The 25,348-nt window shown below is 41.8% G+C and overlaps 1 protein-coding gene across 1 annotated transcript in view; it reads left to right on the plus strand.

Moving 5' to 3' along the window:
- Positions 1-25,348, plus strand: part of LOC126252006 (probable helicase with zinc finger domain) — a 157,804-nt gene that overhangs the window by 119,659 nt on the left and 12,797 nt on the right. Inside the window, exons 15-17 of the mRNA XM_049952790.1 lie at positions 8,826-9,024; positions 17,196-17,946; positions 18,071-18,192. Coding sequence (XP_049808747.1) covers positions 8,826-9,024; positions 17,196-17,946; positions 18,071-18,192 — 1,072 coding nt within the window. The remainder of the gene's footprint in view (positions 1-8,825; positions 9,025-17,195; positions 17,947-18,070; positions 18,193-25,348) is intronic.

Here is a 25,348-nt window from a genome sequence, read left to right on the forward strand (position 1 = left end):
CCAAGGGAAGCCTTATCCTGCGTGGCTGTAGAGCAGCATCCATGGGGCTGCAGTGTGCTGAATACTGTGAAGCAGTGTGGGGACGGTATGCTGTAGAGCAGTGTGTCCAGGGTGGTCTCGATGAGTTCCGATTGATCAGCTATGAGTGTAGCCAGCTCTTGGCCTGGAACTGAGTGAGCTGTTGAATGCTATTATCACCAGAGTTTGCAGTTCTCCTTAAGTATCCAACGGCCAGAAATATGTCCATGACCATGTATCATGGGGATGGTACTTGTTTCCTTGATAGCAGTACCATCAGTTTCCTGGTGCACACGCTGCTCGAAAGTGTGGCTGGTGCCCCTGATGGAGCTTGTAACAAACGATATATCAACAGGCTGTTTGTACACCTAATGTATCCACAATGTGTGATGTCCTTGTGTTATTAGCAAATAGTTTCCGGAGGAGAGTCGCCTGCGGGTGAAGGGTAAGCAACCTGCAGGGCAAATATGTTATGTTGGAAACACAGTTGGCCTACAGCTATTATGCTAAACCCCTTCCCCTTCAAGGAAGAGGTGGTGAAGGAGTCTCGATGAAAACCACAGATCATGAATCCCTTCTTCTGTGATGGGTCACAGCGAAGCTGGAAAGGAAGAGTGGTGCTCTTGGACATCCATGGAGCATTGCTTCTTCCAGGTGATGGGATTGTTCAAGAGGGTGGGGTACCGAGTCGTACGAACCTGGGACCAGAGATTTGTGAAACAGTTGCTACCAAGGGCATGGACAAATTGGGCAGTGCTGCAAATAGAAAACGTATGAGAGTTAGTGACATCACTGAGTACAGACATGTGTGATCAGGCCAGAGGCCTATGGAGGCAGTCCTAATGACCAGGTGGTGCCAGGGCATGAGTTGTGAAAGTGCCAAAAGCGAAAGAGGTGGTGGTGGCAGTAGTTGCAGGGTGCTGGAGACACTGGGAGACTGGGTTTGACCAGTGCGGACTTATTAAGAACAATGGTGCCGGTGACAGACACGGTGTCAATGGGAGCTGGTGGCACTGGGAAACTGGGCTGGACCAATGTGAGTGCCAGGAGTACAGTGGTGCTGACAGGCTCGGTGTTGTCAGGTGCTGACAAAACCTATGGGTAGTGGTTGCTAGTGGAGAGAAAGTAGGGTTAGTGTGGGTGTGGCATGGGTGTGGAAGACATGGGAGAAAAATGGTAGTGTGTGTGAGGAGTGCAATAATGTATAGTCGTGTGTCGGTATGTGTTGGTTATGCTGCAGGAATACATCTGTATGTTTTGGGAGTGCATTGGTGCACAGTACCGGCACCTTGGTACGTGTTGGTAGTGTGTTGGTGCACGGTACGAGCACATCAGTACTAGTTGGGATCGCGACGGTGCATGTTAGGAGTGCAGCAATGTAGGTTATAACCGGGAGGGCAGAGAGTTGCCTCAAAAATGAATGGAAAAGGCAAAAGGAGAAAGACCAGAGAGGTGGTAAGGTCATTGCTGAAAGTGAAGTGCACTAGTGCATGGCAAAAAACTGGCTGGAAAGAGGCCACGGGTCAGCAGGAAGGACATAGCTGCAACAAACACAGCAGCACACAGAAAAAACGTGAGCCAAAGGGAGACCCAGTGTTTCAGGGAGGCGATCGCCACAGCGTGCATATGAGTGTGGAAAGAAACTGGCCGAATGGTGACCGGGGACAGTGTATGGCTATTGCTGTGGGATATGTAGGAGGATGAAAACAATCTACACCACAGAGAAGCATATACGTTGCGAGAAGCAAAGCAGAGGCAAGTAGCACAGTGCAGTCCTCGGAGGAGGAGGAGGAGGATGTTGACCATGGCTGTGTTGACCATAAGAGGTGGTGCATGTTGGTGGGCAGTGTCGGGCTCAACCTTGAGAGGAGAGCATAGTGTTCGGCTGTAGTGGAGCTGGGGAACAACAGTGGGGCTCCAGACTGCACACTTGGCAACAGTTAAGATGTAGTGCCACCCTGGAAAGGGAAGCTGGTCATGGCTGCACCAAGACAAAGGTGCGGGAAATGAGCAGCGTTGGGTGTGGTCGGGAATGTCAGCGGCTGGATGGCATTTGAGTTGTGGCAGTGTATGCAGTGATCCGGTCTTGACTTCATCAATGTGAACAAGGTGTCGGTCACAGCAGGAGGGAATGCATGTGGGGGATCCTGGTGCCGATAGAAGTGCACCACTCTCATGAGGGCGGCTGGCAGTGACTGCACCCTTGAGGACTAGGTGCAGCTGTTGGCTGCAGTTGATTGTATTGACAGCTCCAGACATACAGATGTATGATCTAGTTTAACAGTATTAATAAAAATTAGGTTTTCTTGCCTCTAACAGTGTTCAGTTATTCATATGCAAGTTTATTCTTTCCACATGTCCATTTCTCATATACTGATACACGTGCAAAAACAAAATCTCAGATTTGCAACCCCACAGGGGGCTCACTACTCGTGTGTATGTGCTTGGCTACCACGGGGCCTCAGGCTTTACAGCACTATGTTCTATTTCTGTGCTGCAAACCTATACTTCGGCCATCTCCTACATCCTTTGACTCTGTTGGATGGTCCTTGGACTGTGTTCACGATTTTGGTCTTCATATCCAATTTCATTCCCAGTGCTATAGTCACCTTCTGTTAACTATTATATGACCCCCCATTATTGGGTTTGACCTGCCACCTTTTCCAAATTTTACAGAAGTACATGGCTGTGCGCAGGTCACCCACTATGGTGTATGCCCCACCTCTGTGACCTTCCTTCATGGCAGCCTTCCTTTTTGTTGTCATAGTACGCCCAATACTCAGCGTGTTAGCCATCCCGTTGTGGGGGGGTCATCAGTTACCTGTCAGGTGGTAGCCTCCTGACTACACAGGAATCACACTGATGGTGCTTGTGCTGTACTCTCCCCATGTATGCCTGTCGTGACAGAGGCACCATCACTCCCATCAGTGGATTAGTGGCTAGGTAGCCATTGCTGCAGCTGGGCGACACCCAAGGGGAGAGCCCCTGTTTGGAGTGGGTGGCATCATGGTGGATAGTTAACACATGAAGTGACAAACTTTCTCCTGCTGGTGGTCACATGGCCCTAGCAGTCTCTTCAAATGGAAAAGCCTCATATGATGCAACAAAATAAGATCCCAACATGTTCCCTTCCCTGGCCACAACGTGTAGGGAACGTAGGACTAAATGACAAGGAGAAAAATACTCTCCCCAATACCAAGTCTGTACCAGGACTGGTGGGGACACCTTTCTGGCCACAAATCCTTTATTGTTTATCAAACACATTGAAGACAAATATGGGGAAGTTGCAGCCTTATCTAAGATGAAGAGCGGTTCCCTCCTGATTAAAGCATCATCTCTTGCTCAGTCACGTGTGCTGCTCTCTTGTGAAAAGTTGGTTTAAATTCCCCTGACTGTCCTACCTCACAAGTGTCTCAGTACATTCCTGGGTGTTATCTTTCACCATGATCTTTTTCAGTCTGATGAACTGGCCAAATTAGAGCGACAAGGTGTGCACTTCATCTGTTGTGTCCATAGGGAACCTAGGGGAAACAGTTGCTACTGGGGCCTTCATCTTGGCTTTCAAGGTTGATATGTTACCTGAGAAGGTCAAGATGATCTACTGATTTGACGTGAAACCCCAATGTTCCTCCTCCTGTAAGACATTGCAAGTGTATGAAGTTTGGGCCTGTCTTCCTGTTGCACCACGACCCCTGACTGCAAGGATTGTAGTTGTCTGTTGCATGCAAACATTCCTTGTACCTGTTACCCCATCTGTGTAAATTGTGGTGAGCTCCATTCTCCGTGCTCATCAGATTGTTCTATTTTTAAGTATGAGAAGAAAATTGGGGAATAGAAGACACTGGACAAGCTTACATATCAAGAAGACATAAAAAGTATGAGGGTCTTAATCCCATACAAATTCTGACACAATCGTACGTTACAGCCACATCTGTCGACGGTGCTTTCCTCAGTTGTGCCTCTTACAGTGTGTCATCAGAGCCAACTGCTAATGCTTGCACCCCAGGTGATGGGGCCCCTTCTGGAGCTTCTACCCTACCCAGCTCAGGAGCACTGGCTCCCCAACTGCCAGGGACACTGGTCCTCATCCCCCAGCCAGAGGCGCCTTATCCTCTTCTACCTAGGAAAAGGTCCCTCGGGACTCTCCCTTCCACAGTTTCTGCTAGTCCATGGCCAGGTGCCAGCTGGTGGCTGAAGGAACCACAGGCTGCTGGCCGTCGGCATTCTGTATTACCATCCATGAAACATGGTTTCCAGCAGCTCGGATCCCTGCCCTTCGTGGCTACCAGTGTTATTTTAAGAACTGTACCAACTATGAAAGCGTATTGGATGGAGCTTGTACATATGTTCTGGACTCCGTATATTGTAGCATTGTACCTCTTGATACGCCTTCGGAGGTTGTGAATGTTTGGGTAAGGGTACACCAGGATTTTGTCATGTGTAATGTTTATCTTCCTCCCAATAATGCCATGTCCCAGGATTTACTCTCTGCATTACTTTTTCAGCTCCCTCCATATTTCCTAGTCTTGGGTGACTTTGTGGGGTGCAATTTATCAGCACAGCTTGATCTTTGTCTCTTGAACTCTGGTGCCCCCACACACGTCAGTGTGGCACACAGAACACTTCAGCTATTCATATTTCCTTTTGCAGGCCTGGTCTTCTAGCATCTATCCACTGGACAGTTAATGATGACCTGTGTGGTAGTGACCACTTCCTGATCTTCCTGTCCCTCCCATGTCATTGGTGCCCGGATGCCAGCCCAGATGGGTTTTATGTAATGCTGGCTGGGATGGGTTCACCTCTGCTGTCGTCCTTAGCTCCCCATCACAAGGCAGTATTGACGCAGCTGTTCAGCATACAACAGCAGATATTCTTTTGGCATCTAACCTCCCTCCTTGGAAGACAGGATGCTGGTGGATCCCAGAGATCGATGAGGCTGTTGGAAATTGTGGGCAGGCAATTCGTAAAATGACGAAATCAAAAATCCTGGGAATGGTACGTTTCCACCAGTGGATCAAGTACCTCTCCATCACAGGTATCAGACACCTATCTGGCTTCCAATCCCCTGCTGGAATACCAAGTATCCCCATAGATGGTGCCAGTTGTACTGATCCAGACACTGTTGCCGAACATTTTGTTGAGCATTATGCTCATGTATCTATGCCTGAGCACTACTCCCACCCCACTCCCCCCTTTTCGGCTCATAAAACAGTGGGTGGAGCGAATGCACTCACCTTTTACTACCCACCACCTGGAGCCATATAATGCTGCATTCAGTGAATGGGAACTCTCCAGTGCTTTATCCCATTGCCCTGACATGGCCCCAGGACCAGACCACATACATGACCAAATGCTGAATCATCTCTCAGCATATTGTTAGCATCACATTCTTGCTCTCTTGAATCGTATCTGGAACAAGGTTGAGTTCCCATCTCAGTGACGAGAAAGTGTGATAGTTCCGGTACTGAAACCGGCTAAGAATCCCCTCGAACACATGGTGAACAAGTCACTGTGTTGGCTCCTTGAGTGTCGTGGCCTTTTGGCTGCATCTCAGGAGTTTTTTTGCAAAGGCCACTCCACTGCTGATAATTTGGTTCAACTGGAGTCCAGCGTCCTGATGACCATTGCACATTGTCAGCACCTCACCTACAGAAGGCTTGACACGACATGTGATCACCACATCCTTACATATTACATTAGTGGGGTCTCTGGGAACCACTCCTGATTTTTGTCAAGAACTTTTGGTCGCATCGTATGTTGTGGGTTCAAGTGGGTGCTTCAGTTACTAACCCCGTTATCCAAGAGAATGGGGTCCTGCAGGGCTCCGTACTGAGTGCCCCCTCTTCTGGTGGCTATCAATGGTCTAGCAGCAGCTGTGTGCTCTTTGGTATCGCCCTTCTTATTTACCAACTATTTTTGCTTTTATTATTGCTCCTGTAGCGTGGGTGTTGCTGAGTGTCACATACAGGGTGCTGTACGAAAGGCACAGTCATGGACTCTCACCAATGGCTTTCAGTTTTCAGCTGCCGAGACTAGTCTCATGCACTTCTGTCGCCATCATACTGTCCACTCACACCCAGAGCTTTACCTAGACAATGAGTTACTTCTTATAGTTGAGATAAACTGCTTTTTGGGACTGGCCTTAGATTCCCGGCTCTTATACGGTCCTGTTTTTATTATGGGAGCCTTGCATAAGGTTCTGCATCACCCTCAGCATTGTGCATACTGGACCCCATTCATGATTGTGGGGTGTGACTTGCGACAGGGGCCTTCCGAACTAGTCCTTTGAACAGCCTGCTGGTCAAGGCTGGAGTCCCTCCATGACCTATCAGGTGCTAATGACAGCTTCTGAATGCTGAATTATACTATATGCATTAGTAGCTTCACAAACCATCCCAGCTACTGTGTCCTTTCCCCCAGAAGTGAGTTCTACTCCCACAACAGCGACCCAAAACTGGGTTTACAATTGTTGTACACCTGTAGTGTCTCTGTTCGGAATGGCAACTTCCTCCACTGTTGCCTCTGGTCAGGGAGACAGCGCATCTGCCCCCATGGCTTGTTCCCCAACCTCTTATTTGTCTCAAAGTATCTATTAGTCAAAAAGATTCCTTTGACCCCACAGTTTTTCTCCGCTTTTTCTTGGCCACCCTTGAGATGTATCCTGGTTCAGAAGTGGTATTCACCGATGGCTCAACAATCGACAGACGAACAAGCTGTGCATACACACATGCACGGTACAGTGAACTCCACACTCTACAAAAAAGTTGCAGTGTCTTCACTGCTGAATTGATGGCCATTAAACTAGCCCTTAGTCATGTTTGTTCTGTAGTGATTCCATTAGCGGCCTTCAGGCTATGGACCAGTGCTACTCTCCTTACCCACTGGTTACAGCTGTGCATGATTTGGTTCTGATGGCCAGTTGTTTTCTTTTAAAACCCCTGTCATGTTGGAATTGTGGGTAATGAAGGAGCTGACTGGGTTGCAAAGCTAGTCACCTAGATGCCGATACTGGAAATGGGGGTCCCAGAACTGGACCTTTGGTCGTTTGTACCTCATTGGAAGTCTAAAATCAGAATGGTGTGCCCTGATCTTCCCAAACTAACTGTGGACAATTAAGGAGACCATGACCATGTGTCAGTCTTTCTTGCACGCTTCCCACAGGAAATCCACTGTCATCTGTTGACTCCACATTGGCAACAGGTGACTGACCCATCACCACATTCTCTGACATGAGGATCCCCTCAGTGCCAAAGCGTAGCTCGCCTGACACTGCCCCACTTACTCATAGACTGCCCTAATCTTACTGCTTTGAGGTAGAATCTTAATCTTTGGGACACACAGCCTCCGGTGCTCGCAGACAACTCCAAAGCAGTTGATCTGGTGTTACATTTTGCCTGCAAAGGTGGTTTCTATTCATCTCTGTAAGGTAAGGCTTCTTGACCTCATTGACTGCCTGAGTGGTAGGTCAGGGCCACCCCTCTCCTGCACACTGTCCCCCCCCCCCCCCCCCATCCTCCCCGTTTCGCCTGCTCCCCAGGGGTCCATCAATGAATGGCCCTTGCTCAGTGGCACAGCCTGGCCTCTGCTCTACCTGTCTTTTTATTCTCTTTGTCCTTTTTCATTTCTCAGTTTTAATGCCTTGTCTCGACTGATCTTTTGCTGACTTGTCTGTGATGTCTTTTTTCTGGGCTTTTATCTCTGTGTGTGTGTGTGTGTGTGTGTGTGTGTGTGTGTGTGTGTGTGTGTGTGTGTGGGCGGGCATGCGCTTGTGCATATATATATGTTTTAATTACACTTAGATTTTCCAGTATTTGCCTTTCACCTCCTTCCTTTGACAATCACTCTTGATTTTGCGACTTAATGGATGAATGGACACATTACCTTGGAATTTAGACCCTTTCACTCCAAACCAAGCAACCAGCCAACAATCAGATTTGCATGTCACTGCATCTTTGCATGACTCTCACAGATGTTTAGATTAATTGGTGTGGGACACACTTCATAACGTGCATGGGGAAGCTGGTTATGAATAGGGGAGGGATGTAATAACAGGGCAAATTAACTCTGAAGTGCATGAACAGTTAGTTGTCTACTCATATTCTCTAAGTGAGTTAAGAGCAGTACATTTATTCTGAATCTCTTGTTATAATGAACACACAGACTTAAACTTCCTCTCAGACTGAAACTATGTATGGCACTGGAAGTTGAATTCAAACCTTACATTTTGTGGACAGCTCTTTCTCCAAGCTGCACAAGCACACGTAACAGGTCAACTGTTAGCTTCAGTCTTCCATACTTTTCTTATATTTTTAAAATTGTACAGAACATATGATTAGAATTTGGCTCAGGCAGTCTAAGGGAGTATGTTTGTTCATTGTTTGCATAAAAAAAAATAGTTAGTACTGATGTTGGCAATGAGCTTTGTGCAAAAAATATGTTTGCAAGAGAAAGATAACTTTTTATTTGTGTTACTTTGAGGAGCGTTAGAAGGTGAGGGAGAAATGGAATGAACACTGTCCCAGTTTCATTTCTTCTAGATCTTTGGATGTTGGAGAAAAGTTACTGGTGGGCACGCGTGAGCACCCTTTCAAAAGCAGCAACATTTCGCAAAGCAATGTTAATATATACGTGTGTAGCGCTGTCGTGCCAATGGCTCAATGGAAAGTGGTCTCAATAGATTTCTGGGATTAGGAACAATTTCTCATTTTTTAAAAACATTCCTTATGTCTGATGTGTGTGTTAAAGCTGCAGATAGTACTCCTAAGCTATACTAAACTTATTTTATTTATTTAAATATTTATTTGCAGGCAAACAATTTAGAGCCATTTTCCTGAGTACAGTGCGGACACGCCGTACTTGTTTGTCAGGAACAAAAGGTTCAACGAGTGAAATGGACTATGGATTTTTATCCAATTCAAAGCTACTTAACACTGCGATAACACGGGCTCAGAGCCTCGTAGCAGTTGTTGGAGATCCTGTCGCTCTTTGCTCCATTGGAAGATGCAGGTTAGTTTCCTTAGACAGACAAATGTAGCACCTGGCACACCTTAAAATAAAATAGGGGTCCAACATGACTTTCACTGTTCATTAGACATATAAATGACATGGTAGATTTGTATCTCTCTGAAGCTGTTACAAATAATGCAGTTTTTTACAGAGTTTTTCTCATAAGGTAGTGGTTATGAAATGCATGGAGATTTGGAAACGGTTCACAATTAACTTCATGAAAAGTCTGGAAGCTGGCCCTAAAGATAAATAAATATAATGTAATGCATTTAAATAGACGAAAGTATTGTTTGACTATATGATCCCCAATCAGTCACCAGAATCTATTACAACTAAAGAAGTATCTGAGTATCTGTTCAGAGTGATGGGTGCAGTGATGACCTTGTAAATTTAGCTGTGGGGAAAGGGGGATGCCATACTGAGGTTTATTGACCAATATTATTAAAAAGGTAGGTTGCTACTCACTGTAAAGATAACATGTTGAGTTGCAAACATACACGATGAAAAGACTGGTACATAGAAGTTTCAACTAAAGCCTTCTTCAGAAAAGAAAAATGCACACAGATTCACACAAGCAAGCATACCTCACACGCGAATGACCAAATGACCCATATCTCCAGCAACTACAGCCACAAAAGTGCACACACATTCACACAAACAAGCACACGCACGTGCGCGAGCGCGCGCGCGCGCGCGCGCGCGCACACACACACACACACACACACACACACACACACACACACACACACACACACACAATCTCCAACCGCTAAGGCCATTCTGGCTGAAGCAGGTATGCTTGCTTGTGTTAATGTATGTGCGTTTTTATTTTCTGAAGAAGGCTTTGACTGGAAGCTTATACATAATAGTTTTTTCATCATGCATGTCTGCAGTTCACCATGTCATTTTTATGGTGAGTAGCAATCTATCATTTTCATAATATTGTTGATATACCAACCTGGACTTTCCATTGTTTGAGGTTTATTGAAGGTGTTTTTAAGACCGTAATTCCCTTGCAGTGTAGACCGGCTTACAAAGCTCTCATTTGAGAAATTATTTAAATTGACCGCCAGTTTGAGACCCTTATGAAGTTGTATTAATGAAAGAGGTAGAGAGGAGTTAGAGAAGAGCTACGTGGTTCATAACTGTGTTGTTTTGTCAACATGAGTGTGTCACAGAATTCCAGTTGGGGACAATGAAGAGTGTCGTTACGTGTCAACAGACTTACTTTCAAGATTCTTAGATACCACATACCAATATGAGACAAGAAATGTTCTGCATTCTTCAAACTAAGAGATCTCTTCAAAAAATTCCAGAACTTTGTCCATAAAATTTTTCTACACTTACCTATTGCTTATTGTGCATAGTCTCCTTTGAAATGCTCCACTCTGCAAATTATACACCACTCCCAATGCCGCTTCCACTTCTGGGAGCCATCTTGGTATGGCTCTTGCTGGATCAAGTAAATTGCGAATTTTCTTTTATCTCATATGTAATTGCAAATCTTAGTCCTTTCAGTGGGGTTTTCAGCTTTGGAAATAAAAAAAAAAAAAACCCACAGGGGCCAGGTCTGGAGAGTATGGAGGATGAGGCAGCACAATGATTTCATTTTTTATGCAGTAGTCATGTACCAACAGGGATGAATGTGTGGGTGTATTATCATGAAGAGCCATGATTTGTCTCTCCACATTTCAGGCAGTTTCCTTCTCCCATTTTCTCGCAGGTGTCGCAACACATTCTGATAGTACTGTCAATCAACAGTTTGTCCCTGTGGCACAAATTCCTGATGAACTAAGCCTTCAGTCAAAGAAAACTGTCAACATGCCTTTGACATTTTACCTGACCTGACAAGTTGTTTTCACTCTTGGAGAACTTTCCCCAACCCATTGTGAAGATTGAACCTTGGTCTCAACATCATAACCATAGACCCATGTCTCATCACCAATTATGATACTCTTTTAAGGAACATCACGTTCTCATTTGTATGATACAAAAGCTTTTTACAGATTATGAGGTGAAGGTCTTTTTGGTCTTGACTCATGAGCCATGGGACGAACTTGGTGGCAACGCAATGCATTCCAAGATACTGTGTCAGGATTTCATGACAAGATCCAACTGAAATGTTACATTCTTCTGCAATTTCATGGACTGTCAGTCTTCGATTGGCACACGAAATTTTGTTGATGTTCCTGACGTTAGCATTGTTGGTAGGCATCGAAGGGTGTCCTGAACGAGGATCATCTTTAGTTTCCACCGGGCCATTTTTAAACGTGTGAACCACTCATAACACCAAGTATGGCTTAAGCACTCGTCACCATAGGCTTCCTGCACCATTTGGTATGTATCTGTAAAGATTTTCCTGAGTTTCACACAATATTTAATGGAGATGTGTTGCTCTTCTAACTCTACCGTCTCGAAACTTGCGAGTTGTGTGATACAACAGTCTACTGAATATAGCACTGAATAATAACTAACAGACTACAACAATGAGACTTTCTGCAGTTACACATTAAACACAGGTGTGTACAGGGATGCCAACTGCATTTCGCTGCAACACACCATTGACGTGAAATTATGACTGTTCCAGAATATTTTGAACAGATTGTACACCTGAAGGTGACATGCTATACTGAGAGATGCCTACAATCCTCCTTACCAACAACCACCCATGAAAGAAAGGCATCAAAATCGGAAATGATTCTGATTCACCATGTTCCTGCTCCTTGCAAAGTGCAAATGTAGGGGTCAATAACAGAGTGTAAGTTTTGTAGACAGCTTTTATGTTCTTCTTACTACTTTGAATTCTGACATGACAAAATGAAAAATCAACTGCACAATAAACTCTGCACAAACTGATTTGATTTGATTTAGCCAATGAGACAAAATAAAAGTAGTCTTAGCCCCAGTTGCCCACATCAAAACAGAGTTTATTGTTTGGTATCTCTCCCTGACATTGTAGTAAAGGCAGTCAGTAAAGTAGTAGGAGACCCTTTACTAGGTTTTTGTTAGTCTCAATTTCTCCAGAAATTAATGACACAAATATATTGTGTTCTGGCTTCGAGTGCTTAGAGTTGGAGGATTAATTTTTTTTTTTGTTTTTCCCCTGAGTGACATAGTGTGCACTTAGGGAGTTGTTTCTGTGTCCCCATCATGTGCAGGTGTTTCCTGAAATTCACATGGCGTGTCATTAGACCTACCAGGCATTCATTCCCTGTTCCAGCCCAGAATTGCACAACTTTTAAAACATGATGGTGAAAACATGATTTCACAATCATTAGTTTTCCATGTTTTTGGATTTTAATCCAATATTCTACTTGTTGCCTCCTGGTCCACCTACATAGTTTGGGTTTTATTATTGCCTTAGTGATAGTTAAGACAATTTCTGACTCAAAAAATGGAGTTATCTCCCCTGACCTGTCCAGTCTATCAGCTTGTTCTACCACTAATTACAGAGTTACAAGGGATGCACAGGAGGCTTAACCTGTTGTTGCTTTCTCCTAGCCTCCCAAGGGCTTCATGAATACCTCAGCCAGCTTTCCCAGAAAGATCGCACTCTCTGGTCAAGACTGCCCAGCTCCAGGACCTTCACCTGTTTTCGACCCTTCAATAAACCAGACTATCACATGAATGGTATCTTGATTCTTTCTTCCACAGCTCTTACTTAATATGGTTACAGAGAAATATTTTTGTAAGCAGCTGGACATTATTGCGTGGTTGCTATTCCTATGTTACCACATATGTTGTACTAGTGTGTGATTCCAGAAATCCTAAAGATTTCCAGTTTTCAGCCTGTAAGCTTCTGTTGCAGCCTATATTGTAAAGCTTGCCTCACATAGAGTAAGATTCACCAAAAGCTTACTTGCCAGCTCATATGACAGCTCCTTTGCAGGCTCTGTCATCTGCTACCCAATTGCTCTGCAGGGAGCTGTGCATGTTTCCTGTGATAGCTCCTGTACTATTTTCCTTGTGAGGCCTTGTAAGGTTTCCTGAATGCTATGTGCTCTGGCCTGTCAGGACTCATTTTTCGTGTCTGATGTAACAGCCTGTTGAACAGGAACACTCAGGCACAGCCATTTAACCCTCAAGACCAAACAGAATGTCATGTACCCGCTGGTCAATCTGTGATCTTTCTCAAACGATTGTAAAGAAACTATTTGTTTAAAAAATGATTCTCACAAATGTTATAGTCTCATTTGTCAGCTTTACCATTCCGTTAATGGCCATTGTTATTCTGATATTTCAGGATTAAGTAAACTACTGCAAAAATTTTGGAAGGTTTGCATTAAAAAATAGAGGTTGCTATGTAACTGTGATTAGTATATGTTAGGCCACATGTTGCTGTGTACGAAATATAGCTAACATACTGAATTATTCTTCTAACTTGGAATGATATTGCTAACCATCATTGATCTCGAGAAAATGGATTGTATGTAAAGTGCTTTGTCACGAAATCACGTGCTAGTGAAAAATCCAGAGTAAAATATTCACAAAATTCCTTGTATTTCATAAATGACTGTAGATTTCGGAACAATATTTGGCAAATGATTGTATCGGATGATCAATTCGGATTGCCTCTCTCTTTGCTCTTGGCCTGTTGCCATCTGTTGTTGCCATCTGAAGTTAGGCTTGGTACTGAAACTAGATGCTAATAAATAAATTCTTTGCTCAATGAAATTTTGATTTCTAACAAAGGGAACCCCAGGTAGGAATATCAACAATGTATGAAAAGTTAGTTTGCTACTTACCATAAAAAAGACATGTTAACTTGCAGATGGGCACAGACACTTACATGAAGCTTTTGGCCACAGTCTTCACCAGCAAAAGAGAAACACACACTTTTTATACACACAAGCAAGCACACCTCATGCACACATGATGGCAATCTCTGACAGCTTGGGTCAAAATGCAACTGTCACATAGAAAGCAAGCAGCAATTTGGTGGGGGCAGAGAAAGGGAAGGGAAAGTAATGTACGGGTGGGGGGAGAGAGACGAAAGCTGTCTGGTGGAGTGTGCAGGGACTAGAATGCCAGCAGGTGAAGTATCAGGAGGTTGTAGGAAAGTTACGGCTTCAACCTGCAGTAACATACTGTCCCCACACCCTCCACCCAACAGTTTCCACCCCCTCTGTTCTATCATGTCCTCCCCATTCTCGTCTCCAGTCCTCTTTGTTTGCTGCCCTCTGCCAATGCACCCACCCATTTTTCCCCATTCCTCTCCTTTATCACTCCTTTTTTTCCCTGCCTTCCTGCCCCTCACAACCTTCTCGTGCTTCACCTTTTGGCATTGTAGTCTTTGCACACTCTGCCAGACAGCATTCGTCTCTCCCTCCACCCATACACTACCATCCCTTCCCCTTACCCACCCCCTACAGGTTGCTGCTTGCATCCTACCTGATAGTTGAATCCCGACCCAAGCTGTCAGAGTTTGCGGTCATGCGTGGATAAGGTGAGCTTGCTTGTGTGTATGAATGGTGTGTGTTTCTTTTGTTGATGAAGGCTGTGGTCAAAAGCTTTATGTAAGAGTCTTTTAACTGTGCCTGTCTGCAAGTTCGTGTGTCTTCTTTACAGTTAGTAGCAGTCTATCTTTTTCCTACATTGTAAATTTTGATTTCTCATTGTTTAATTTAACTTTTTGACTTTGCCGTTCACTGTGAATCAAATTTCGTGCTATGTATCCCAAAAACATTTTGTATACTTTATCGTGATGTTTTCCAATGTAAGGAGGCTTTACGGTGTCCAGTCTAGTAGTTTTTTCTGATAAACTGCTGTTGAAAGGTTTGGAGAAACAGCAGATTTGAGATTGATGTGGCTTGTATATAAGGAGCCATTAACAGCACGTCAAAATTGTTTCATCAGTGAGTTACACTGGTAATGGTGAAAATATTGTTTTGAGCCAAAAAGAAAATTTCAATATTTTGCTTACAGTGCTGTAAGGAACTCTATTCATGAGACTTTCTCGTATGTAGCAGACATTACTGTAGTGCCAATTAGAACACAATAGGTTGTCATTACACATGTTGTATCTTGAAATGATCATATGGCATTGATGGCCGGGAGTCCCCACCTGGGAAGGTTCGGCCACCAAGTTGCAACTTCTGTCAGTTGACACCACGTAGTGTGACTTGCGTGTCAGTGATTATGAAATTGTGTCAGGGGCAACACAACGTTCAGACTCTGAGTAGAGAAAATCCCCCCACCCGACTGGGTATCAAATCCAGGCCTGCTGCGTGGAAGTTAGACATGCTGACCACTCAGCTAAGGAGGTGCACTTTTATGTCATAACATGTGTCCATTATTTTCTCTGTTTAAGTGCCCATACGAAATTTATTCAGTAGTGTTTAATCAATGTACTTCCATTGTTTTAGATAGTATTTCATTTCAGAATTGAAAAACAGAATCCATCTCATAACAATTTGTGACAACAGATAGGAAGTAATGGCCATTTACGCTATCAACATGTTTCATTATTGTCTAACAAACTGTCACTCATGCAGCTTTGTGGTTACTAGGTCACTGTTGTGGCAACCAGTGTTGAAGATACTTTTTGCATTTCCATCTCTCTGTACTGGATGATGTACACAAATCATGAAGAAAAGTTCACTTTGAGACCCTATCACTTGTACTCAGCATCCATTCATTACTTCTTGCATTCACTGTCATGTTGTCAGACCAACTGGTTTATAATTGCACCTACTTCGGTTCATTGCCTCTCAATACTTTGGAAATTGTCATGCGTGAACACAGGTTTGTTATTGTTGTAATGCTGATAAGCGTCTCACACATTTGTTGATGGATTTCATCCTGTTAACATGTCCAGCAAGTGGTTATAATATGTGAATATGTGCAGTTGATTCACATAGTGTGTAACCATTGTAAGTAATGAATATGCATGCATGCATGCACAAGCACACACAGCAGCCACAAAAACATTCAGGTCTGTGAAGCATCTGCAACATACACTCACTTATTTTAAGTTCACACTCGTCTTTCTATATGCGCATAGTTCCCAGAACAAATCAAGACCTTAGAATTTGAGAGATTGCCTGCAGTTCTTCTAAAGATTTTGTATTAAGGCGGCATATAGATTTCAATTTTAATTATGCATTGGCATCCTCATTTGGAATGGGTGTGTCAGACCAACTGGTTTATAATTGCACCTACTTCGGTTCATTGCCTCTCAATACTTTGGAAATTGTCATGCGTGAACACAGGTTTGTTATTGTTGTAATGCTGATAAGCGTCTCACACATTTGTTGATGGATTTCATCCTGTTAACATGTCCAGCAAGTGGTTATAATATGTGAATATGTGCAGTTGATTCACATAGTGTGTAACCATTGTAAGTAATGAATATGCATGCATGCATGCATGCACAAGCACACACAGCAGCCACAAAAACATTCAGGTCTGTGAAGCATCTGCAACATACACTCACTTATTTTAAGTTCACACTCGTCTTTCTATATGCGCATAGTTCCCAGAACAAATCAAGACCTTAGAATTTGAGAGATTGCCTGCAGTTCTTCTAAAGATTTTGTATTAAGGCGGCATATAGATTTCAATTTTAATTATGCATTGGCATCCTCATTTTTTTTCTTTTTTCTTTTCTTTGGGTGGTGGGAGGGGGGGTTCTTAAATGTCTGTGCCAGTAGGATTTTATGGGAATGGATATCTTGACTTTAGTTATGGTTGAGGATGAAAAGGAAGATAATATAAATGCTATAAGCACTCTGCTACCATCCAGGGAATACCAACTTTAGAGCTCTAATGCAATCAATGACGGTGTTTGCTCATATTGTAAATCAGAATAGAATAGGCTCTGTTCATCCCAATGATTTTAAACTGCTGACTTTTTTGTCTGTAGTGCAGTATGAGTGATTTATTAGCATAGATCATCAAGGTTGGTACAAATAACTTGTGACACATTTCTCAACTACACATTTTGAATTAATTATCACAGAAAATAATTTGAAACCATCTCAAACTTATTTGTCTTATATTTACCTCTTTATATGACAGTGATTTTTTTTTTCATGACAGTGACAATGAGTTAATAAATTGGATATAACTTTCTCAGTCATTACCTTTGCATAGTCACAATGTAAACTTGCCGTGTTCATACTACATTGTAATAAGCAAATTATTAAGACTTCCTTTCTATCTTCTTTTAGGAAAGTATGGGAGCGTTTTATAGAAATATGTAACCAAAATAAGAGCCTCTTTGGTATAACATGGGCACATTTGCGGAGTCAGCTGGACACAGTTGAATTGAAGAAGACATATACATTAAATCCACTTGCACCGGAGTTTGTGCCACGGCAGTATCAGGCTGAGTCATATATAAGGCTTCCAACTCTATTGGGGCCATTTAGTTCGCCTCCCCAGCCTTTTGTTCGAATTCCTGCCCAGCCTCCCCCAATCACAGCTATTCCACCCCCACCATATGTACCGTACCATGTACATCCTGCAGCTGTGTACTATTATAATCAGCAGGCACAGCCTCCAGCTCCTCCACCTGGTATTTCGGCTGCTCCAGGATTTTTCCCTTTGAGGCCACCTCCTTCAGTTTTTCCCGTGGCACAAAGCACTGGCACTCTTCCGCCTCCTCTAAACCCTTGGGCATTAAGCATTCCATTGATGTCTCCATCTGCGCCAACATTGCTACCTAGGAAAAGACAAGTTCGACCTGGTCCTCAGTCAGCACCAGACGAATGTGGACCTGGTTGCGTAATTCCTGCTGCCAATTTCTTGCGTCCATCAAATCTGGGATTGGGAGATCCTGCAGTAGCAGCAAATTTGTCTGCACCAACTACCACAACAATTCCAGGAATAGATCTGTTAGGAGGACGATCTGTAGCAGATAAGCCTGAGCAAATACAGTTTCTGCAAAATGTTCACTTTCCTGAACGACAGTTGGCACAGGTAAAGTATAAAAGAAATATGCTTACTTAAAAGTATTCTAGCATGCTTATGTGATTTAGGATAGTAGTTATATTGACACATAGTCACTACCATATTTTAAATATTTTGCTTTAATTGCCCACAGGGTGATTATACCAACCTCCTCCCTCCTGGTGTAAGTCTTACAGACATGCTTCAGTCACAGGAAAGGCAATTACAGTGGTATCATCAGTTGCTTGACTCCTTTGCACCTGAAGTAGCCAACAGGTAATCATAATATATATATATATATATTTTAAATCTTACATTTGCTGTTATATTTTCCATTTAGTTTTTGTGGTGTGTTTCTGGAGTCAGCTACAATTGAAAATTGGGCTTGGATGTGTTCCATGCAATGTCCATTGTTAACAGAGAAAGTAATTTTTGTTTTCATTGTAAACAAAATCTCCCCTACATTATTTAAATAAGTTAAAATAGTGTATTGCACTAACTTTAGGTTGTTGTAGCATATGGGCAAATAAGAGTATTTGTGACACTAAGATAGGTGGCACCTGATGACTCTCTGGAGAGGCACCATGTATACTACATTTCAGAAAACTGTTTCCTTAACTCTATCCCTTTTTGGCGGTGGGGGAAGGGGTGGCATTTACATATTAGTGTTAACTTAGGAGGTGCAGGAGGAAAGCTTTTATTAGGGGCAAATGAATGAATGTATAGATGGCAGGAGTGTATCAGAAGTCTGTATTATAAAGAAGAATTTTACTGTATTGTGACAGAAATAAAGGGGAGAATGGGTGTTTGAAATTAAATGAATCACTAGCGTAGTTGGAACATGATAGTCTGTTGAAACAATTCAACAGGAAGTATGTGGTATAGAAACTACCAGCTGTTTCACATACGATGCTTGGGGAAGCCTGCAACTCACATAGCAGATTTATCAGCCATTGCCCCTTCCGTCTACCACAGGATGGCTGCACATGCCTCCCGTGAGAGTTTCACATACAACCCTGTGCTGAGTTTGGGGCTCCTGCTACCTGTGTGTCGCTGTGATCGATCCTTGACAGTAACACTGTGCTATTGACTCCTGTACTCTGCAATTGAATGCACAGGTGTTTTCTTTTGAGTTTTTTGTTAAGTTTCCATTCGTTATTTAACACGCGAAGGATCAATGAGTTTTTTTGTGTAGATTTATACAAAACAGAATATTTTATGGAATGTTGGCTTGCATTCATACAAAAATTTCCTGTTCTGTGCGTTCCCAGTGAGTCAGTGGTACATACATCAGTGAAGAAATTTCAAGAGACTGGACTGTGTTAGACAAAAAAAGATCTGCAGAACCCAGTGTATTAACTGAAAATGAATTTGACGAGGCAGAGGCGCCTTGGAAAGAAGTCTGAGAAAATCAGTGCGCTGTTTAGCACTTATGACTGGTGTATTGGTAGCACCTGCTCTCGGAGCTGTGCACAAAACTTCAACTGAAACCACACAAAATAACAGTAGTGCCATGACTAATTGAGATTCTTTTGCGTTATTGCAACTGGCTGTTACAATTTGTACACGATTGAAAGTTGATCCTGAAATGCTCTTTTTATGAAGAATGGCTGCATTTGTCATGGTATGTAAATTCATGGACTCATCGGTTACATCAACAGCTTCTGCATGATGTGAAAGCAGGATTGTGATGTGCAGTTAGTACAAGACATATTATTGGACAAATCTTTTGCCATGATCAGGAGTGTCTCTGGTGTGCGCATGATATACTGTATCCTTTTGTAGAGAACTAACACCCAACGAAAAGACCTAGGATTATTTCATGCAGGCCAGTGCAAGACCACCCACTGACATTCCTCCAGTGACAGTAGTAAGAAGTGTTTTTAATGACAGGATATTTGACTGGTCTCCTTGTTCTCCAGGTCAAAATCCCTGTGATTTTTAGCTTTGGGGAATGTTAAAAGATAAGGTATATGCAAACAGTCCCCATACACCCAAAGACTTTGACAGCCGAAATTCATCATATGTTTGGTAATGTGTTGAGATGATGTCAGTCTACTTTTGCCATAGATAGACATCATTTTGAGCACCTGCTGCAAATAAAGATAAGCTTGATTTAATCAGACTACATCATTGTTTATGCTCAAGTCGGGGGAAGAGCCTACAGCTGTCCTGGGCCAGATGCAGGGGAACAGCCAGTAAATGTGCCGTGTGAGCTGCAGGCTTCCCAAGGCATTGTACATTAAGCATCTTGTAGACTGTTTCATCAGATATCCAGAATACATTAAACAGGAGACACGCCGTCTAATTCCCAGATAAGCGTAGTCACTTCTCTATAGGAAAGGCATTATTGTAGATACATATGAGAACTGTCACTTGATCATTTTGCCATCTCATGCCTGTCAACTCATGATAATAATAAATAATAATAATAATACAGATAAATGGAAAATTGCCATCCCATGCCTATAAATTTGTGGTAATAATAATAATAATAATAATAATAATAGGCAGTGATCAGAACCAACCAACACACAGAAGAAACCCACAAAACCAGCATGGCAACACAGGCTACAGATCAGAATAGAAAAACTGAGAAAAGACATCGGACAGCTAACACAATTTATAAGAAATGAAATATCAGACAAAAACCGAAAAAGGTTGGATAAAATCTCAGAACAAGACGCGATAGAGCAATTAGATGAAAAGAAGCAGGAATTACAAGCATTGGCCAAACGACTTAGAAGATACAAAAAAAAGTGAAAATAGAAGGAAACAAGACCAAACATTCAACACAAACCAAAAGAAATTTTACCAGGCAATAAATAACACACACATTAAAATAGACAATCCACCAAACATAACAGACATGGAACACTTCTGGAGCAACATATGGTGAAACCCGGTACAACATAACAGACATGCACAGTGGATACAAGCAGAAACAGACACATACAAGATGATACCACAAATGCCTGAAGTGATAATTTTGCAACATGAAGTCACCCGAGCAATTAATTCTATGCACAATTGGAAAGCCCCCTGGAAAAGATAAAATAGCAAACTTCTGGCTAAAGTAGTTCACCTCAACACATTCACATCTAACTAAATTTTTTAACAGTTAAATTGCAGACCCATACACATCCCTGATACACTTACACAAGGAATAACTTATCTGAAACCTAAAGATCAAGCAGACACAGCAAACCAGCAAAATATTGCCCCATAACATGCCTACCAACAATATACAAAATATTAACTTCAGTCATTACACAGAAATTAATGACACATACAACACAGAACAAAATTATAAATGAAGAACAAAACATCTGCTGCAAAGGAGCACGAGGATGTAAAGAGCAACTGATAATAGATGCAGAGGTGACATATCAAGCTAAAACTAAACAAAGGTCGCTACACTACGCATACATTGATTACCAAAAAGCTTTTGATAGTGTACCCCACTCATAGTTACTACAAATATTGAAAATATACAAAGTAGATCCTAAATTGATACAGTTCCTAAACATAGTAATGAAAAATTGGAAAACCACACTTAATATCCAAACAAATTCAAATAATATCACATCACAGCCAATACAGATTAAGCGTGGAATATACCAAGGAGAATCATTAAGTCCTTTCTGGTTCTGCCTTGCAGTTAAGCTTTACCAGGTAGCCATTGCTATGCGTCAGACGCTCCGTCCGTATTTTTACGGGTACCATTCCTTTTTCACGTGCTTCGTCTGGTTTGAATCGATTGCTTATTTTGCTTTGATCTGATAAGTGCCGTTTTCTTTGTTATAGGTGTTTACGTCACTCTAAGCTGAAATTGCATTACTGTACTGCGTCATGCATTGTTTGTCGCATTCTGATAGTGCGTGTTTACGGCCTGTCGCCGCTCGCGGCATGGCTTGCTTTTGTGCGCGCTACCGCCGCTTAAACGAAAAACAAAAAGGAGAGGAATCATCTCATTAGCGAAACAATGGCAAGAGACTGCTATTTGTTGTTACTTACACTGCTGCTTTCTTTGATAATGATCAACAAGAACCAAACAATAGACTGCGTATGATACAACATGTTCTGAACGAGAGTTAGGCGAAAATTTTTCTCCGTTTGAAAATCTTTGCGGCCGTTTCTGTAGTACATCAAATTCTGCACAGAAATTAGTCATCTTAGATTTAAAACTCTAGTCAGTTTCCGTGCTTCATTTACGTATATTCTTCCGCGTTTGCTGTTGTTCATTCTAGTTTCGTAGTTTATTAGGCAGATAGGATTTAAATGAGATAGCAGCAAACACGAAAGAATATATGGCAAAATGTTTATATTCGTATTATTCTTATGGTGAAGAGAATACTGCATGTGATGTACATTTAATCTGGTTCCTATTGGCAACAGTCTTGCCAGTCGGATTTTCGTAGTGCATTGAAATTCTGCTACATTCGAAGATGGTCAGTACGGAATTTGTATTTACTTCGTTGGATAATGTATGAAAATGCAGTGGTCGAAACTCGGGGCGGAGAAAAAAAGGTGGACTTCCACCTTTTTTTAAAAAAAATTATTTACTGACGCAGAGGTTTTGGCGCCAGTATTTATCTCTGTGCCTACAAAGCATGCCTGTGTTGCGCTACATATATTCGACGGCAGAAGTTAGTTGTGGCGGCACCTACCAACATTTTTCAGAACTTCCGCTTGCTTTGCACTCGATTCTAAGCCGCAGGCGGTTTTTTGGATTACAAAAACCGGAAAAAAAGTGCGGCTTAGATTCGAGTAAATACGGTATGCTATACCAATATTGACCTATTCATTTGGAGTAGTGAAATGGAGTAACACAGACCTAGAATCACTCAATACACTTACATGATCACAATGCCACAAATATAGAATACATCACATACATTCAGCAACAGAAAGATTCACATTAAGCAGAAAGGAAGAAGGAAGGGGATTTATTGACATAAAAAACCTACATTATGGACAGGTAGACAATTTAAGAAAATTCTTTATAGAACGAGCAGAAACTAGCAAAATACACAAAGCAATCACTCATATAAATACATCGGCTACACAATTGTAATTTCATAACCACTTCTACAACCCTTTAGATCACATATCAACAGATACGAAGAAAGTAAATTGGAAAAAGAAAACACTACATGGCAAGCACCCCTATCATCTAACACAGCCACACATCGCTCAAGACGCATCCAACACATGGCTAAGAAAAGGCAATATATACAGTGAGACGGAAGGATTCATGATTGCAATACAGGATCAAACAATAAACACCAGATATTACAGCAAGCATATTATTAAAGATCCCAATACCGCAACAGATAAATGCAGACTTTGCAAACAACAAATAGAAACAGTAGATCACATCACAAGCGGATGTACAATACTAGCAAATACAGAATACACCAGAAGACATGACAATGTAGCAAAAATAATATGTCAACAACTTGCCATACAACATAAACTAATAAAACAACATGTTCCCACATACAAGTATGCATCGCAAAATGTACTGGAAAATGATGAATACAAATTATATTGGAACAGAACCATTATAACAGATAAAAAAAACACCACATAACAAACCTGAAATCGTACTCACCAATAAAAAGAAGAAATTAACCCAACTAATTGAAATATCCATACCCAATACAACAAATATACAGAAGATAACAGGAGAAAAAAATTGAAAAATGCGTCCAACTGGCTGAGGAAGTCAAGACATGTGGCATCAGGACAAAGTTGACATTATACCAATTATATTATCAACTACAGGAGTCATACCACACAATATCCACCTGTACATCAATGCAATACAGCTACATCCAAACGTACATATACAACTACAGAAATCTGTAATTATTGATACATGTTCAATTACCCGAAAGTTCCTAAATGCAATGTAACATATACCGCACAGTTAAAAGGAAGTCGCACTTGATCAAGGTCCGCGTCACTTTCCATTTTTAACCAGACATAACGTCTGAGAAAGGAAAGAATAATAATACAGTTAAATGGAAAGGGCGCATCTAGAGATACTGACCGAAAACCAGTTTGCCTCCAGAAATGTAAAAGTACCACAGAAGTAGTTCTTACTGACGATACCAAATGAATTTACATGCTGCAGTAGAGTATGCACTGATTTGGAACTTCCTGGCAGATAAAACTGATTCCCAGACTGAGACTTGAACCTGGGACCTTCCTTTGTTACAGGAGTGCTAGTCCCATAAGATATGCAGGAGAACGTCTGTGAAATTTGCAAAGTGGGGGAAGAGCTACTGGTGGAAGGAAAACCATCAGGGCAAGCCTTGAGCTGTGGTTGGATAGCTTAGGCAATAGAGCACTTGCCCATGAAAGGCAAAGATCCCAGGTTTGAGTCCTGGTCTGGCACACAGCTTTAATCAGCCAGAATGTTTCATTTCAAATAAATTGTCTGATATACTGTAACTTAAGTACCGAGATTGAAGAATAATGTGGATTATTTACGAAACAGAATTTTTACTGCCATATATGCTTGTGTGAGAATTACTTTCGTGCAGCAATCAGTTAATCAAAAGAACTCTGTCATTTTATTCTCCTATATATTTATATTAGTGTCCATTCACATGCCATTTTCATTTGCTGTTAAATACTTAATTTAAATTTTTTAATGGTTCAACGGTAACAACTAATAATTTTCACTGTCGTCTGGTTGATTGCTGTTGACACATAATGTTATCGTCACGTAGAAGTTGCCTTTTGGGTTTCATCTTGAATCATGTGTACATTTTTTTCTTCTCAGAGAACTCAAATTGTGTGTGTCCCATTTTTATTCCCAGTGTCAAACACTAAGATTTCCTGTACAGGTCATTTACATTAAAATTACTCATTATTAATCTATAATGTGATTCACAGTTGCATAGCAGTTTTTGTAACTGTTGATTACTGTTTTGAACCTTCATTTGAGTGTAAAGATGTTGTCTTATACACTTGAATTATTCCCAAGGTGTTTATATTTCCTGTTTGTATCCAAAACCAATCTTTTTGTTCTATCTTTGATTTCTGTTTTGATGAGCTTCTAGTTCTAGCAAACTATCCCCAGTCCTTAATGTTATACATAAGCTGATTTGAACTGTCAACATGTTTTAATTTGGCAGTCTTACCAATGTATCATTGGATGAAATTTTATGCAATTTCACGCTTCCCTTTGTTATTTTGCCATCATAGTATTTCTTAACATATGTAAGGAAGATATATCCTAGCATTGCAGCCTGATAAGATTGTGGGGTGGTCAAGTTACTGTCACATTTAAGCTGACCATTCAAACATAGCCACTGTAACATCTGCTAGCAGCTAGATCTTTGTCCAGAAAGAATAATCCTATTGTCTTTGTCAGTAAGGAGTGCCATAATTTATCTCTTGTATCAGTGCAGCCTTT

The sequence above is a fragment of the Schistocerca nitens genome, chromosome 4, assembly GCF_023898315.1.
Source record: "Schistocerca nitens isolate TAMUIC-IGC-003100 chromosome 4, iqSchNite1.1, whole genome shotgun sequence".
NCBI lineage: Eukaryota > Metazoa > Arthropoda > Insecta > Orthoptera > Acrididae > Schistocerca > Schistocerca nitens.